The 14543-nt window shown below is 41.7% G+C and overlaps 1 protein-coding gene across 1 annotated transcript; it reads right to left on the bottom strand.

Moving 5' to 3' along the window:
• Positions 1–836: 836 nt before the first annotated feature.
• LOC120879510 (granzyme A) lies at positions 837–12846 on the bottom strand. The gene is made up of 5 exons (XM_040262525.1): positions 12516–12846; positions 10252–10399; positions 7121–7262; positions 3530–3802; positions 837–1749 (listed from the first exon to the last, which is right to left on the bottom strand). Exons 1-5 carry the CDS (start codon positions 12574–12576, stop codon positions 1597–1599), a joined length of 777 nt encoding a protein of 258 aa, XP_040118459.1. The 5' UTR covers positions 12577–12846; the 3' UTR covers positions 837–1596.
• Between the last annotated feature and the right edge of the window lie 1697 nt (positions 12847–14543).

The following is a 14543-nucleotide window of genomic DNA, read 5'->3' as shown; positions in this document are numbered from 1 at the left end:
GTTTCTGCTAAGGACAGTACAGGTCACTTTTGTACAAGTTGTCTCAGTGTCACCAGTGGGGAGGTTGCTTAGGACTGAGTGTCTTGCAGATAGAAAGCATTCAATATTTGGAATTTTCTCATTGGATACACAGAAATGTCTGTTTCTTTCTTTATTTGGCTATGCCGAGTCTTAGTTGCAGCATGTGGGATCTAGTTCCCTGACAAGGAATCAAACCTGGGCTCCCTGCACTGGGAGCTTGAATTCTTTGCCACTGAGCCACCAGTGAAGTCCCTCCACAGATTTTCAGTTTATAGATGTGAAAATGGAGGCACAGACTAATACTCTGCTCAAGGTCTTACACTGTCTAGTGATGGAGCCGGTGTCCGACCTGTAGACCAGTGATCTTCCCACCAGATTGCTGTGGTGTCTGTGGCATTCTAGTCGGGAATCCAAAATTTGTATTGGTCTGTCTTAACATAGGGCAGATCTCAGGAGGAAGACTCTGAGAGATAATTGGGATGGCTTCTGGGAGTGTGAAATATTGTTTATCTTTCCCCCATCACTTCTCAACACAGTAGGTAGCCTTACTGTGTTAACTTGTTCTTTAGAACCCAAAGCAGATGTCCTCATACTTATGGATTTCTCCTTGCTTCCTACTAGACTTCAAACATTTTGAAAGCAGTGGTCACGTCTTAATATTTATAAATCTGGACAGAATGCCTGGCACATGGTGGGCCCCCAGGAAATGTTTGAGGAATTAAATTGGATAAATCAGCCAGAATTATTACAGAATGAGCATTTATAAATTAGCTCTTTGGAGAAACAGTGCAACAAAAAGATGTGATTATAAATGGTAGGTAATAAAAAAGGCATCTTTATTTATTATATATCACAGTCTATCAAGAATAACATAGAACTAAGCTTAGTGATTGCATATATAAATTGTCTAGCTAAAGCAAAATACCTACCAAAGTACTGGCTGGACTGCAGCCTACTCATCTATGTAATTTTAATCTACTTGTAATTAATAAGTGATGCAGTTTCCCTGAATTATCTCTAACCTCAAATTCTAAATTTTCCCACTATCTAAAACACACACTGCATTTTATGAATACTTCCCCACAGTATTCATAATTAGAATTTTTGTAAGAAGTTAAGCAATGCAGAAGTATATAGTAAGAAGCGAATAATCCCTCCTTATCTCTGTCTTTACTCTCACACTGAATACAATATCAGGCTCTGAATTTCTAAGAACAGAAATATTTTGGATCTTCATTTGGAAGAAAGAATATTCTAACTTTCTCGAGATTGACTTCCTTTTAAGAACGAACACAAAAGTGACAGTCCAAATTCTGAATAAAACAAAAAGTCACGGAATTGGAGAAGTTTTTCTCGGGACATCTCTCACCATGGATAGAGAACATGTGATGACTCAGTCTTTGCTAATTGGGGAAGAGTGATAGTAGGAGGTCATTTCTTTCATTGCTGAATTTATTTTAGACAGGCGGCATTTTGTATATGAAGTTCAGAGGGTTGCAAGATGCTTCTTCGGATAGATCAAGTTTAAAACCCTTTCACTTGGTTACTTTGATTTTCTGCTTTGAAGTGGAAATGTTATACGGCTCCTGCAATGGTTTTCTTTATCCAGTTGAGGTGTTTTTTGGTAAGGAGGATGTAGATGCCAGGCTTCTGGGGGTTACCACACTTGCCAAAGGAAGTGACACCTCTGAAAACATTATCACATATCAGAGGACCTCCAGAATCCCCCTGAAACAGAGAGTTACATGATTTAGACAGGAGTGCTTTCCAAGGATTGGAGAAGGCAATGGCACCCCACTCCAGTACTCTTGCCTGGAAAATCCCATGGATGGAGGAGCCTGGTGGGCTGCAGTCCATGGGGTCACTAAGAGTCGGACTCAACTGAGCGACTTCACTTTCACTTTTCACTTTCATGCATTGGAGAAGGAAATGGCAACCCACTCCAGTATTCTTGCCTAGAGAATCCCAGGGATGGGGGAGCCTGGTGGGCTGCTGTCTATGGGGTCACACAGAGTCGGACACGACTGAAGAGACTTAGCAGCAGCAGAAGCAGCTTTCCAAGGATATTTAATTACCCTTTTAGTCATTCATTTATTCACTCATTCACTCACACATTTTCTCTCTTTCCTTAAAGGCTAATTTATGTCTCTTTTATTAATCGTCTGCCCTCAGCATCAATTACACAGATCTGTTAATATTTTCCAATCATTTCCCTTTTGCAAAAGACAATTCTGGAGATGTGCAAAATTTATTTTCATTGGTAAAACAAAGAGCAGCAAGGGAAGCCTTTAACAGTGAAAGTAACTGTCTCCCTCAGTCGCCCTGTATCCCCTTTTCTTGGTCAGTAGCTGTTAGGGGAAGAGACGGGATGTTGGGACTGCCTGAGGCATGAGATGGGATTTGAATTACATCCTGCTTTAAAGAAGGACACAGGGTAAGCCATCTCAGACCAAAGAGTACTTGTGAGAGTTCAAACAAGTTTTAGCACTCTTTTCCAGGTTGTCAGTTCTCATTTCATATTCTCTGACCCTGCAAACCACTTTTGGAACATGAGTTCTAAATAAGGCCAAACCCTGGTCAAGCCTATTCTTGGTACACGGAGAGGCAGAACAATGCAGGAGTTGGGAGTCAGATGGCCTGGGTTCAAGTCCAGGTCCACCCTACTGACTGCCGTTATCTAACTTGGGAAGTTAAGTAACTTTCTATGTCTTAATTTCCCCATCTGTAAAATTTGTTGTTTAGTCGCTAAGTCGTGTCTGACATTTTTTCGATCCCGTAGACTGTCGCTTGCCAGGCTCCTCTGTCCGTGGGATTTCCCAGGCAAAGATATTGGAGTGAGTTGCCTTGCCCTCCTCCAGGGAACCTTCCTGACCCAAGGCAGGAGGATTCTTTACCACTGTGCCACCGGGGAAGCCCCATCTATATAATAGGATTGATAATAATAGTGTCTATCCCATGGGGCTATTTGAGGATCAACTGGCATAGAATATACAACTTAGTATAGTTCTTGGCATCTAATAAATGCCAGCTGTCATGATCAGCAGGATAGAATCCATGTGCTGTGCGGTGCTTAGTTGCTTAATTGTGTCTAACTCTTTGCAACCCCATGGACTGTAGCCTGCCAGCATCCTCTGTTTATGGGGATTCTTCAGGCAAGAATACTGGAGTGGGTTGCCATGCCCTCCCTCAGGGGATCTTCCTAACCTAGGGATCAAACCCAGGTCTCCTGCACTGCAGGCGGATTCTTCACCATCTGAGCCACCAGGGAAGCCCACAGCACCATAAGTGGTGGTTAAATGCGATCCTGATCTGTGGTAATGAGAGGAGTTTCCCTGGATGGTAGGTTTCACCTGGGACAAGGGAGCACACAGCAGCCCAGTGTCAAGCAGACATTCTTTCACGCCTCGGATATAAGAAGGAATCACAACAGTCCTCCGTGTTCTTCTTAGGCATGCTATTTAACCTGACTTCCCATTGCCCCACATGGTTAAAGTTTTAATTTACTTACTTCACATGAATCATCTTCACCTTTTCTACCACCAGCACAGATCATACTGAGATCAATAACTGGATTAAAATTATAGTGCTGGGCATCATTGCATATTTTCCTATCCATCACTGTAACGTTGGCTTCTCTCAAGGCATTAGACATTTGACATGCGTCTTTTTTGGTGCTTCCCCATCCTGCCACATGACACTTGGTGTGGGGTTTGACATCGTCTCCTGCTCTTGGTAGCTGAAGTATTCCTACAGCTTTGGTCATAGTTGCTTTACCTTCCAGCTAGAAAAGAGACAGAAGACGCAGTTTAAGGCAAGGACAACAGTAAACAAACCCAGAAAACAGCTCTGACTTAAATAGATAACTTGCTTATTTAGCATGTTCTTATGAAGAATATAAATCAAAACATGTTCCAACCGAATTGACCATCAGTTATTTGTTTTTTAAAGTCACAGCATACCTTTTCAGGCATGTTTTGTTAGGATAGTCCAGTAAACGTCAGTCAGTTGACCCATCAATGATGAAATTTTATTGGTGGTGGCTGACAGTTCTGCGGCTGAAAAGCTGGGTTGGAGCGCCCAATCATTATTTTATTCAGGTGATCTTAAGTTTGTGAACTGACTGATACCAAGGCCAATGAAAGGAAACCAGAGCCCCAGGTGCAGTGGGGCAGGGTGGGAAAGGGGTCAGTGACATTTTCCACTTCAGTGGAAACGTGGCTTCCCCTCTTCTGAGCAAACGCAACCCACCTGCACTGCCTTCGAGGGCTCACGCACACTCTGCCCTTTGCTTTCATTCGCCAAACCCTCTTCTTGCCTCACTACCTTGCTTTCTCTCTTTTTCTTCTGAAAATTCAAGGTCAGGAGAGTAGGGAGGGTGATAGAAGTTGAGAAGAGAGTAGAGGAAGATAATTCTAGTTCTTTTCTTCTTGCCTCAAGCTGTAGGGAGTCCTAGTACTGCGGACCTTCTAAACACACAGGAGCACAGCAGCAGAGTCCACTGCCACATTCCTACCGTTGCATTGCTTTCAGGCCCCACTTCCTGACATTAGACAGGCCCCACTTCCTCAGTGCCCCCTCTGAGTCGGTGATGTGCGCCCCCGCCGATTAGAATTTAGAAAAAGAAAGGGCCACAGCCTAAACTCTTTCCACAGAACTTCAAATGCCCACGTGCAACACCTGTCCTTCTGTCCTGCTCATACCCTCTCAAGTCTTCATGCTTGTTATCTGGTTGGATTGACAAGGAGGCAGCAGAACCCCCAGAAAGGACTTCAGGTCTGAATGAATGGATCAGAATTGGAGTCAGGATGCATATACCTGTAGACAGCTCTCCTGGGGTCAGGCACACAGACCAGTGATGGGCACATCAGTAGGTTTTCACACTGGAAGGTTAAGCGTGGGGAGGTCCTGACATCCTCTTTAAGATTTCTTCAGCAACCTCGCCTTTCTAGCCACAGTGTCAGAGGTGAGAGGGTTTCCTGACTCTACTTCGCACCCCTTACTCACTGCACACTCTTGTAAAGATATTTAAGTCCTAAAGGAGACTTCACCACTGCTACCACTTTCTTGAAACCTGAGTTCAGAATCTTTTCCCTTGATGGGTTTGCCACTGTCTGGCTTAATTCCATTCCTTATCCAAAATTATTCACAAAATATTTATGGAAGGTCTACTGTGTACTAGGCACTATACTCCCTGGTATAGGGGAGAAATAAAAAGATAAAAATATCTGTTCTTTGAAGTTGACATCGCACTGAGGGAGACAGACAAACAATCTAAAGTATTTAATATATAAGTGCCCTGCGGTGGAGAAAAAGGCAGGAGGGAAGCAGGCCAGGTAGCGCCCTCTACTGGGCGGGGGAAGGAGTTACGTTGCCCCGTGCAGGAAGTTGGACGGGAGGGAATTAGAGTATGGGGGAGGAGAGGAGACCTCAGAGAGAGACAGGGGCTAGAGTCTCAAGGCAGAAAGTGTGAGGGTCACTGATAAGTACGGGGGGCAAGGAGTGTGGGGAGTTTGCCAGAAGCATACAAAGCTCTAGGTCCTCTCTTTACTCCTGATATGGGAACGTGTGGATTCCTGGAGCTTCCTCTTAAGTCTTGCTGGGGAAATTTCTACTCAACCCCCTCTGGACGACTGGGGATTGCACACTCTGCCCAATTCTGCCTCTTCGATCATACTTTCTGCATAGCCGTCAGGTAATCCTCCTAAAAACAAGTCTGATCATGTCACTGCCCTGCTTAAAATACTTTCCCATTTCCTTCCCCATAAAGTTCAAACTTCTTCCCATGGTTTACAATGTCTGGGTTCCCTCTTTCTTAAATTTCATGATAACTTCCCTTTCTTCCCTCTTCCTCCAAATGCATTTTCCACTAAAGACTCCTCTTATACTTCCTGCCTGGAAGGCCCTTTCCTCTTTTTGCCTCCTGACTCCTGTACCTTCTTTAAGAAAGCTTCCCTGACCACCTGGACACGGCCGGTGTTCCCTCAGAGCCCCTTTCTTAGTCATCTCCATCACTGATGAGTCACATACAGCCAGGTCAGAACTGTTGATATATTTGTCTGTCTCTCCCACTAGAAACTGTGAACACTTTGAGAACAGCACCTGTTTATCTTATGAAGAGGGAAAATCTAACTGGCACTTACAGCTGGGCCACAACTTTTCCTACTGATCATGAACACTTTTATAGACCACCAGTATCAGATAGGACTTCCCTGGTGGCTCAGACAGTAAAGAATCTGCCTGCAATGCAAGAGACCTGGGTTCGATCCCTGGGTCGGGAAGATCCTTTGGAGAAGGGAATGGCAAACCACTCCAGGATTCTTGTCTGGAGAATTCCATAGACAGAGAAGGCTGGTGGGCTACACTCCACAGGGTCACAAGAATCACAAGAATTGGACACGACTGAGCAACTAATACTTTTGCTTTTAATATCAGACAAGGTGAGCCTAAAGAAAGGAGCAAGACTCCAGGCCACTTTGCAGCCATATTTGAGTACAGGCAAAAGTAAGGTCATTGTGCCCACCACAAAAGTGACCAAACGCCTCCTATTGGCTAAAATGAGTGGCCGCTGCTTCTTATCAATCACAGATTTAGCCTTCTAGGTAAGTAAGATTCACTGAGATGCTCCATCATAGAATTACCCCACTTCCTGACAATAGTCAGTTCAGAGCAAACTCCTACTTCCTAGAATACTCCTTCTCATCTGACATGAGTCCAAATCCTGGGATAAGTCCCATCTAACACTCTTACAAGCCCCTCCATGGTTCCTAATGGTGTGCAGTCACCCTTGCTGAGCAAGAGTCAACAAATGTAACTTGGTTTGACTGTAATTGAGTTGCTGGTGGCATTATCACTTTGGATTGACAGGTCTTACCACAGTAGGACTTTTGTCAATATTTGTTAAATTGAACTGACTTCCAAGAAGGTGAACATTTTTGTAATTATGTTGGGTCTCCGCTATGCTTCTTACCCCTACATCCTGGCATTAGCCAGTCTTGACTATGAGGCCAGTGTGTAAAACTGGTTTCGGGTTAAACTGACCAAATTTCAAAATTTTGCAATTTCAAAATAGTTATTGAAAAAAAAAAAAAAACATGTTTACCTGAAGTAGTTGAAGATCCCCTTCAAATGTCTGTGGATCAAAGCATGGGTAGGGAATTGCCTTTTTAATGGAAAATACTTGGTCAAGTTTCTCTTTATGGGATGTAGAGTGGGCCCCAAGAATAACTTGAGGATTTCCCTTCCTGGAAAAAACAAGCACGATATAATTTATGTGACAGAACAGATGAAATTAAGTATGAATTTAATTTATTAAATCCAATCAGTTCTTTTAGATGGTTTCCTATATATAAATAAGCACAGCAAGTTAGGGGGCATTTTTGAGGCTTTTTTTCTTTAGGTATTTTACCTAAAACTCCTATGACATGTGTTATCTTAGATGGTTCAACTTCAGGTCTTTTCAGGGAAGAAGCAACAGGAGGGGAATCCCAGGCCTTTTGACAGCAGCAGGAGCATTGGGTTGGCAAGGCCTGGAGAAGTGTGCTTGGGTGTTGACCACATGGGCTGCTGCAGAAAGAAGAGCTGCCAGTTTCTCCATCTGCCTTGGATTTGTGGAATCAACACCTAATGGAAGAAACTCAACCCAAGAACTAGAGACTGAACCCAAGAACTAGAGACTGAACCAAAGAATGAGAGCAGATGTAGTGGGTTTATTTCTTTGTGGTAGTGTAACTACCACAAGATAGTGTAACTTGCTTGTCCTCGAAGATGACAAAGATGGAAAAGAGCCTAGAACTGAATATGTAGAACTGAAGAAATGAATCTTGACATAATAGTGAAATTTTAAAGCTGAAGCTAGGGGACTTCCCTGGTTGTCCAGTGGTTAAGAATCTCTCTTGCAGTGGAGGAGACGCAGGTTCGATCCCTAGTTGGGAAACTAAGATCCCACATGCCTCAGAGCAACTAAGCCTGTGCACTGCAACTACCGAGCCACAACCAGAGAGTCTGCATGCCACAATGAAAGGTACTCTTTGATGCAGCAAAGATGCCATGCAGCCAAATAAAGAACTAAAGCAAAAAACAAAACTTCAAGCTGGTTTTAGAAAAGGCAGAGGAACCAAAGATCCAATTGCCAACATCTGCTGGATCATCGAAAAAGCAAGAGAGTTCCAGAAAAACATCTATTTCTGCTTTATTGACTATGCCAAAGCCTTTGACTATGTGGATCACAATAAACTGTGGAAAATTCTGAAAGAGATGGGAATACCAGACCACCTGATCTGCCTCTTGAGAAACCTATATGCAGGTCAGGAAGCAACAGTTAGAACTGGACATGGAACAACAGGCTGGTTCCAAATAGGAAAAGGATTACGTCAAGGCCGTATATTGTCACCTTGCTTATTTAACTTCTATGCAGAGTACATCATGAGAAACGCTGGGCTGGATGAAGCATAAGCTGGAATCAAGACTGCTGGGAGAAATATCAATAACTTCAGATACTCAGATGACACCAGCCTTATGGCAGAAAGTGAAGAGGAACTAAAAAGCCTCTTGATGAAAGTGAAAGAGGAGAGTGAAAAAGTTGGCTTAAAGCTCAACATTCAGAAAACAAAGATCATGGCATCCGGTCCCATCACTTCACGGGAAATAGATGGGGAAACAGTAGAAACAGTGTCAGACTTTATTTTTTGGGGCTCCAAAATCAGTGCAGATGGTGATTGCAGCCATGAAATTAAAAAGACGCTTACTCCTTAGAAGGAAAGTTATGACCAACCTAGACAGCATATTCAAAAGCAGAGACATTATTTTGCCAATAAAGTTCTGTCTATCAAGGCTATGGTTTCTCCAATGGTCATGTATGGATGTGAGAGTTGGACTGGGAAGAAAGCTGAGCACCGAAGAATTGATGCTTCTGAACTATGGTGTTGGAGAAGGCTCCTGAGAGTCCCTTGGACTGCAAGGAGATCCAACCAGTCCATTCTGAAGGAGATCGGCCCTGGGTGTTCTTTGAAAGGAATGATGCTAAAGCTGAAGCTCCAGTACTTTGGCTACCTCATGCGAAGAGTTGACTCATTGGAAAAGACTCTGATGCTGGGAGGGATTGGGGGCAGGAGGAGAAGGGGACGACAGAGGATGAGATGGCTGGATGGCATCACTGACTTGATGGACGTGAGTTTGGGTAAACTCTGGGAGTTGGTGATGGACAGGGAGGCCTGCAATTCGTGGGGTCGCAAAGAGTCAGACACAACTGAGCGACTGAACTGAACTGAACTGAATCTAAACACACACAGAGAAGGAAATAAACTGCTAGCCCCCAAGTTTAGTTTGTGAACCTACTGATAGCTAATCTGGGAGAGATGGGCAGAAGCTTTTCTTGATTTGCTGGACAGACTTTGCACTGAGTGGGCCTATTAATCAAGCCGACGGTGATCTTTACAGTGTACATTGTGCTGCAGTTCCCACTTGATAAATCCTCATTTGACACAATATAATGCAGATCTCCTTGGGTCTTCTTTGTGGGGGGCTAGTTTTTAAGTCTTTTCTTTTATTCATGCAATTTATACTAAAGTGAGCAGGGAAATAGTAGGTTCCAGTTACCAACGACAAGTACTGATGAAGAAAACAGCAGCCTATCCAGGTGATAAACATTATTCTGACTTTCAAATCACAATTAGGGAAAAATTAGTTTGAACCAGAGGAAATGACTGTTTTAAAAAGTCAAACAGTTAAATATCAGTAATATATGGTTCAATCTAATATGCAGCAACGTGGGATAAGACTAACTAGATCACAGTAAGTAAACCACTTGTAATCACAGAAAACACTTAACTTGCTCGACTGTGTAAAATACATTTGTGAAAAAAGCCTGAAATAAAATATAGCAAAATAGTAACAGTGATTATGTGAAGTTGATAAGGTTAGGAGTGCTGTTTTTCACCATTTTGATGTTCAAAATGTTAATAATATTGCTATTTATAGTTAAAAAAATAATATGAGAAAATAGTCATACAGTTCAATTTTATTCTACAGGATCTGGCCTTTGCTTATAGAGACAAACATAATAAGAGCATATAACGTTGAATGTGCTTGCACACTTTCTTCTCCATCCCTGCCTAGTGTTGCTTTTGGACTTCAAAGCTCTCTGACAGCCTCGGCCCCGCCCCCCCGCGCCCCTTGACCCCCCCCACCCGCCGCGCCGGGGGGGTAGAGTGAGAGGAGCTCAGAATCACTTACAGGTCACAGTGAGCGGCTGTCAACACCCAGTTTTCTTTGATCAAAGCCCCCGCACAGAGTTTCAGCCCTTTGATTAGAGCCATGTAGCGTCTTGTGTGAGGGGCCACTTCATTTCCTCCTATAATTCCCTCGCAGGATACTGGAAAAACTGCAAGAGTGATCCAGGGTGAAATCCTGTCTTATCGAGTTACGTGTCCCCCTGAGAAAGTTCTGATAATCATGAACAGATCCAGAACGAGTACTTAGACACGCACTTTGTGTCCAGGGAGAGAAGATCAAAGTGGTCCAGGTGGTTCGGAGTTTTTACAATTTTCCATGATAGCTTCGGATAATAGTATCTTGAATTTAAATACTACTTCTCTTTCTCAAGAATTCAGATCACCTTTAACCTAATATCCATCTCCTTCCTATCCCTGGGAGGCAGAAACTGTCAGGCAATAGAATCTCTTTTATTAAAGCTCAAAAAGCAAAAAGATTAAAGACTTATGCAGTATCATACAGGAAGAGCAGATGGGGGAGAAACCTCATTCTCCTTTTTCTGCCATTCCTCAGCGGTTCACTTCCTACTACAGGCTTCATTGTCTCAGTTTGGGGTTGGACATTGTGTTATTAACCTTAAAAATCTCAGTGTTCCGTGATGAAATTATTGTTGGGAATGATGGTTTGGTAAATTGTATTAAATCTGAAGAAAGAACAACAACTATAGCAGCAATAATAGTGAAAGCATCTATGATTTACCAGGCACTGTAAGTTTCAGACTCTGGTTCTGTTGTTTGCTGCAATGCAAGGTGGGTGTTATTATTCTCATACAGAGATAAGGAATGTAAAGTTTAGACAGAGCAATTACCTTGCCCAAGTTCACACAACTAATAAAATAGTAAAGCAGTCTTCTAATCCAGTTCTTCATCGTGAAAAAAAATATACTCTATCCATTGTGAAGAACTGTTTGTCTGAAGTACCTTTGTTATTTTTGAAATGTAGAGCCGTTTGAGAATCTAAATAAAGTACAGACACAGATATGCCTGTGAATATTTGCATACAGTTTTGGGAGAGTCACGGGCTTCCCTGGTGGCTCAGAGGTTAAAGCATCTGCCTGCAATGTGGGAGACCTGGGTTCGATCCCTGGGTCGGAAGATCCCCTGAAGAAGGAAATGGCAACCCACTCCAGTATTCTTGCCTGGAGAATCCCATGGACGGAGGAGCCTGGTAGGCTGCAGTCCATGGGGTCGCAAAGAGTTGGACACAACTGAGCTACTTCACTTTACTTTCTTTCTTTCACTTTGGGAGAGTCACAGACTTCTTAGTGCCCATTCAGGCCCTTGAAGGAGCTCATGGATCCCACATTAAGAATCCCAGCTCTAAAGGTATCACTGAGCTATAAGATATCATAATGTGTGGTTAAGAACATGAACCCTGGGTTCAAATCCCAGACCTACTACTTACTAGCTGATGACTTCAGTAAATTGTCTTAACCTCTTTGGCCTTAGTTTCCTCATATGTAAACTGGGCTGATAACAATAATACATAAGAAGAGTGTATGCCAAACACTTAGAATATACTTAACTGTAAGTTTTATTAAATGTTGACACACACATATTATAGTTCATTGGATTATTTTACATTGATTTATTGCTTTCTTTACCATTCCCACTACTGGAAATAAACATAATTCATTCTGAAAACCAAAAATTTAAGATTTATTCGAGAGTTATGAGTTGTGTTAGTTGCTCTGTTGTGTCCGACTCCTTGCAACCCCATGGATTGTAGTTCACCAGGCTCCTCTGTCCGTGGAACTCTCCAGGCAAGAATATTGGAGTGGGTTCCCATTCCCTTCTCCAGGGGATCTTTCCAACCCAGGGGTTGAACCCAGACTCCTGCACTGCAGGTGGCTTCTTTACTGTCTGAGCCACCAGACAGAGGGTAACTAAGCTCTCCAGTTGATAAATAATCTATCTATCCCAAGTTTAATGGCTTTGTTGGTTTTTCACTTGCCAGTTTTGCTCTGTGGATCTGGCCTGAATTGTGAGACCCTCCAGATATAGTTATACTTTCATATTTTTGCTGTAAACAAAATAGGTTATGTTTTCATTTTAAAAAGCAATATGCCATTTCAATAGCAAAGACTAAAAGTAACATGAAATATTATTAGAAATTAAGTTATGATTTCTTTTTTACTTTTACACAGTATTGAACAAAAAGTAAACCAATATGAAATTCCATTTTCTTATAAGCAAAACTGAAAAGCATATGAAAATATGTCTTACCTCCGGGAATTAGAAGGAGACAAATGGCAGGAGGAAAAGAGAAAGGAAAAGGAATATTCATGGCTTCTGTTATTTACTTATGGAGACTATTTAGTTTCAGGTACTGATAGTAATATATAATGAAACACAAAGGATGTGGGTTTTTTATTTTTTTTCTTTCTCTGCTTTGTGGCTAAAGACTTTGGTGTTTTATAACTGGAAAATATAACTTTATTTTAGAGATGGTGTGGTTACTTACTTGTTTCACATTTCTTTCAGGGTTAGACCTTTCCTACCTTAAAGGGTAAATGTGAATCCATGAGACTGTGATAAATTGAGAACAATAAACGGAAAATTGCTATTTTGGGGCAACTTTTTCATTTTCAAATATGAGTTTATTTTAAAAAGCTGAGAATTCAAGTCTATATCAGAAATTGTTTTGAAATAGCATCTTTAAACTTATTCTGGTGGGGAAAGGACAGATAGTTGATCCTTTTGTTGTTGAGACTGCTGGATAATCATTGAGGGGAAACTGAGTTATATTCTTAATGCATACTGTTCAGCTATAAAAACACTAAGTGAAGATACAGATGAATATTTGTACATGTAGAAAGGAGAAAGAGACTTTGAGATATGACATCAAAGGCAGAAACTGTAAAAGTTTGATTTATGATATAAAAGTTGAACCTTCTGTACCTTGACACATCAAACATAAAGCCAAATTACAAACATTTTCAACCTATGTGACACAAATGCCTATTTTTATAAAGCAATAAGAAAAGATGAATACCTGGAAAGAAAAATGGTCAGAGAATTTGAACAAGTAATTTACAAAAAAAGAAATAAAAATTCCTGCTATATTCCTAATCTATGGAGGAATCAATAAACACATATCATAAGTAATCAATAATAAGAATGAATTTAAAACACTTAGGTACAAATTTTGCCTGTCAATTACTAAAAATTAGAAAACAAAAATACTCTCTGATTTTGGAAATTCTCTTTGTTGATGGCATTTAAAACTGCTACTATCTTCCTGGAATGCAATACATATAAAGGGATTACTAAATTTTGCATGATCTTTGACCCAACAAGTCATATCTATGATTCATACTTTAAAAAATTGTGGAGATGTATTAGTTTCTCATTGTTGCTGTAACAAATTACCACAAACTTAGTGACTTAAAACAATAGACATTTATTATTTTAGAGTTCTGTAGGTCATAAGTCTGATGTGGCTCTCCCTGGGCTAAGGTGTCAACAGGGCTGCGTTCTTTTTTGGATGCTCTAAGAAAATCCATTTCTCTGCCTTCTTCAGTTTCAAGAGGTTGCTTGCATTCCTTGGCTTGTGGCCCACTTCCAGCTTCAAAGCCATCAGTGGTCGGTGGAGTCTTTCTCACATTGCATCACTCTGACACAGTCTTCTGCCTCTGCTTCCACTTTTAAGGACCCCTCTGATTACCCTGGGTTTCCCAAGTGACTTAGTGGTAAAGAATCTGCCTGCAATGCAGGAGACGTGGGTTTGATTTCCTGGGTAAGGAAGATCCCCTGGAGAAGGAAATGGCAACCTCTGCCAGTAGTCTTGCCTGGGAAATCCATGGACAGAGGAGCCTGGTGGGCTACAGTCCATGGGGTCACAAAGGATCAGACACGACTTAGCGACTGAGCCAGCAAGCACGTGATTACATTGCGCCCACTCAGATCATCTCCCTATTTTAAGGTGGATTGATTAGCAATGTTAATTTTATCTAAAACTTCAATTCCCCTTTGCTTTGTAAACTCACATTCCCAGGCTCTAGGGATTAGGATGTGAGCATCCTTGACTAGATGGGGAGCATTATTTGACATATATTGTATGTTGGCTCTAATTAATCTGTATAACCATTCTGTGCAAAAATTAAATATTAAAAACATGGACAGTGATCACAAAACTATTGCCATAGCAGACAATTCTTGTGTGTTACCACAGATCCTCTTGACCTCATGTAATCCATGAACCTTGGCCACTTGTTCTTCTCAGCTTACTCTGTGGAGACCAGTTCTGCATGG

The sequence above is a fragment of the Oryx dammah genome, unplaced genomic scaffold (assembly GCF_014754425.2).
Source record: "Oryx dammah isolate SB20612 unplaced genomic scaffold, SCBI_Odam_1.1 HiC_scaffold_20, whole genome shotgun sequence".
NCBI lineage: Eukaryota > Metazoa > Chordata > Mammalia > Artiodactyla > Bovidae > Oryx > Oryx dammah.
This window is presented reverse-complemented; position numbering and strand designations above follow the sequence as displayed.

What these genes read in the sequence shown, in the direction of transcription:
- LOC120879510 (XM_040262525.1), bottom strand. Translation starts at nt 12,576, where the DNA reads ATGAATATTCCTTTTCCTTTCTCTTTTCCTCCTGCCATTTGTCTCCTT. An exon ending in TCTCCTTCTAATTCCCGGAG is followed by an intron (nt 10,400 to 12,515) that starts GTAAGACATATT and finishes TCACTCTTGCAG; the next exon opens with TTTTTCCAGTATCCTGCGAG. An exon ending in GTGAAGATGATTCATGTGAA is followed by an intron (nt 1,750 to 3,529) that starts GTAAGTAAATTA and finishes TCTCTGTTTCAG; the next exon opens with GGGGATTCTGGAGGTCCTCT.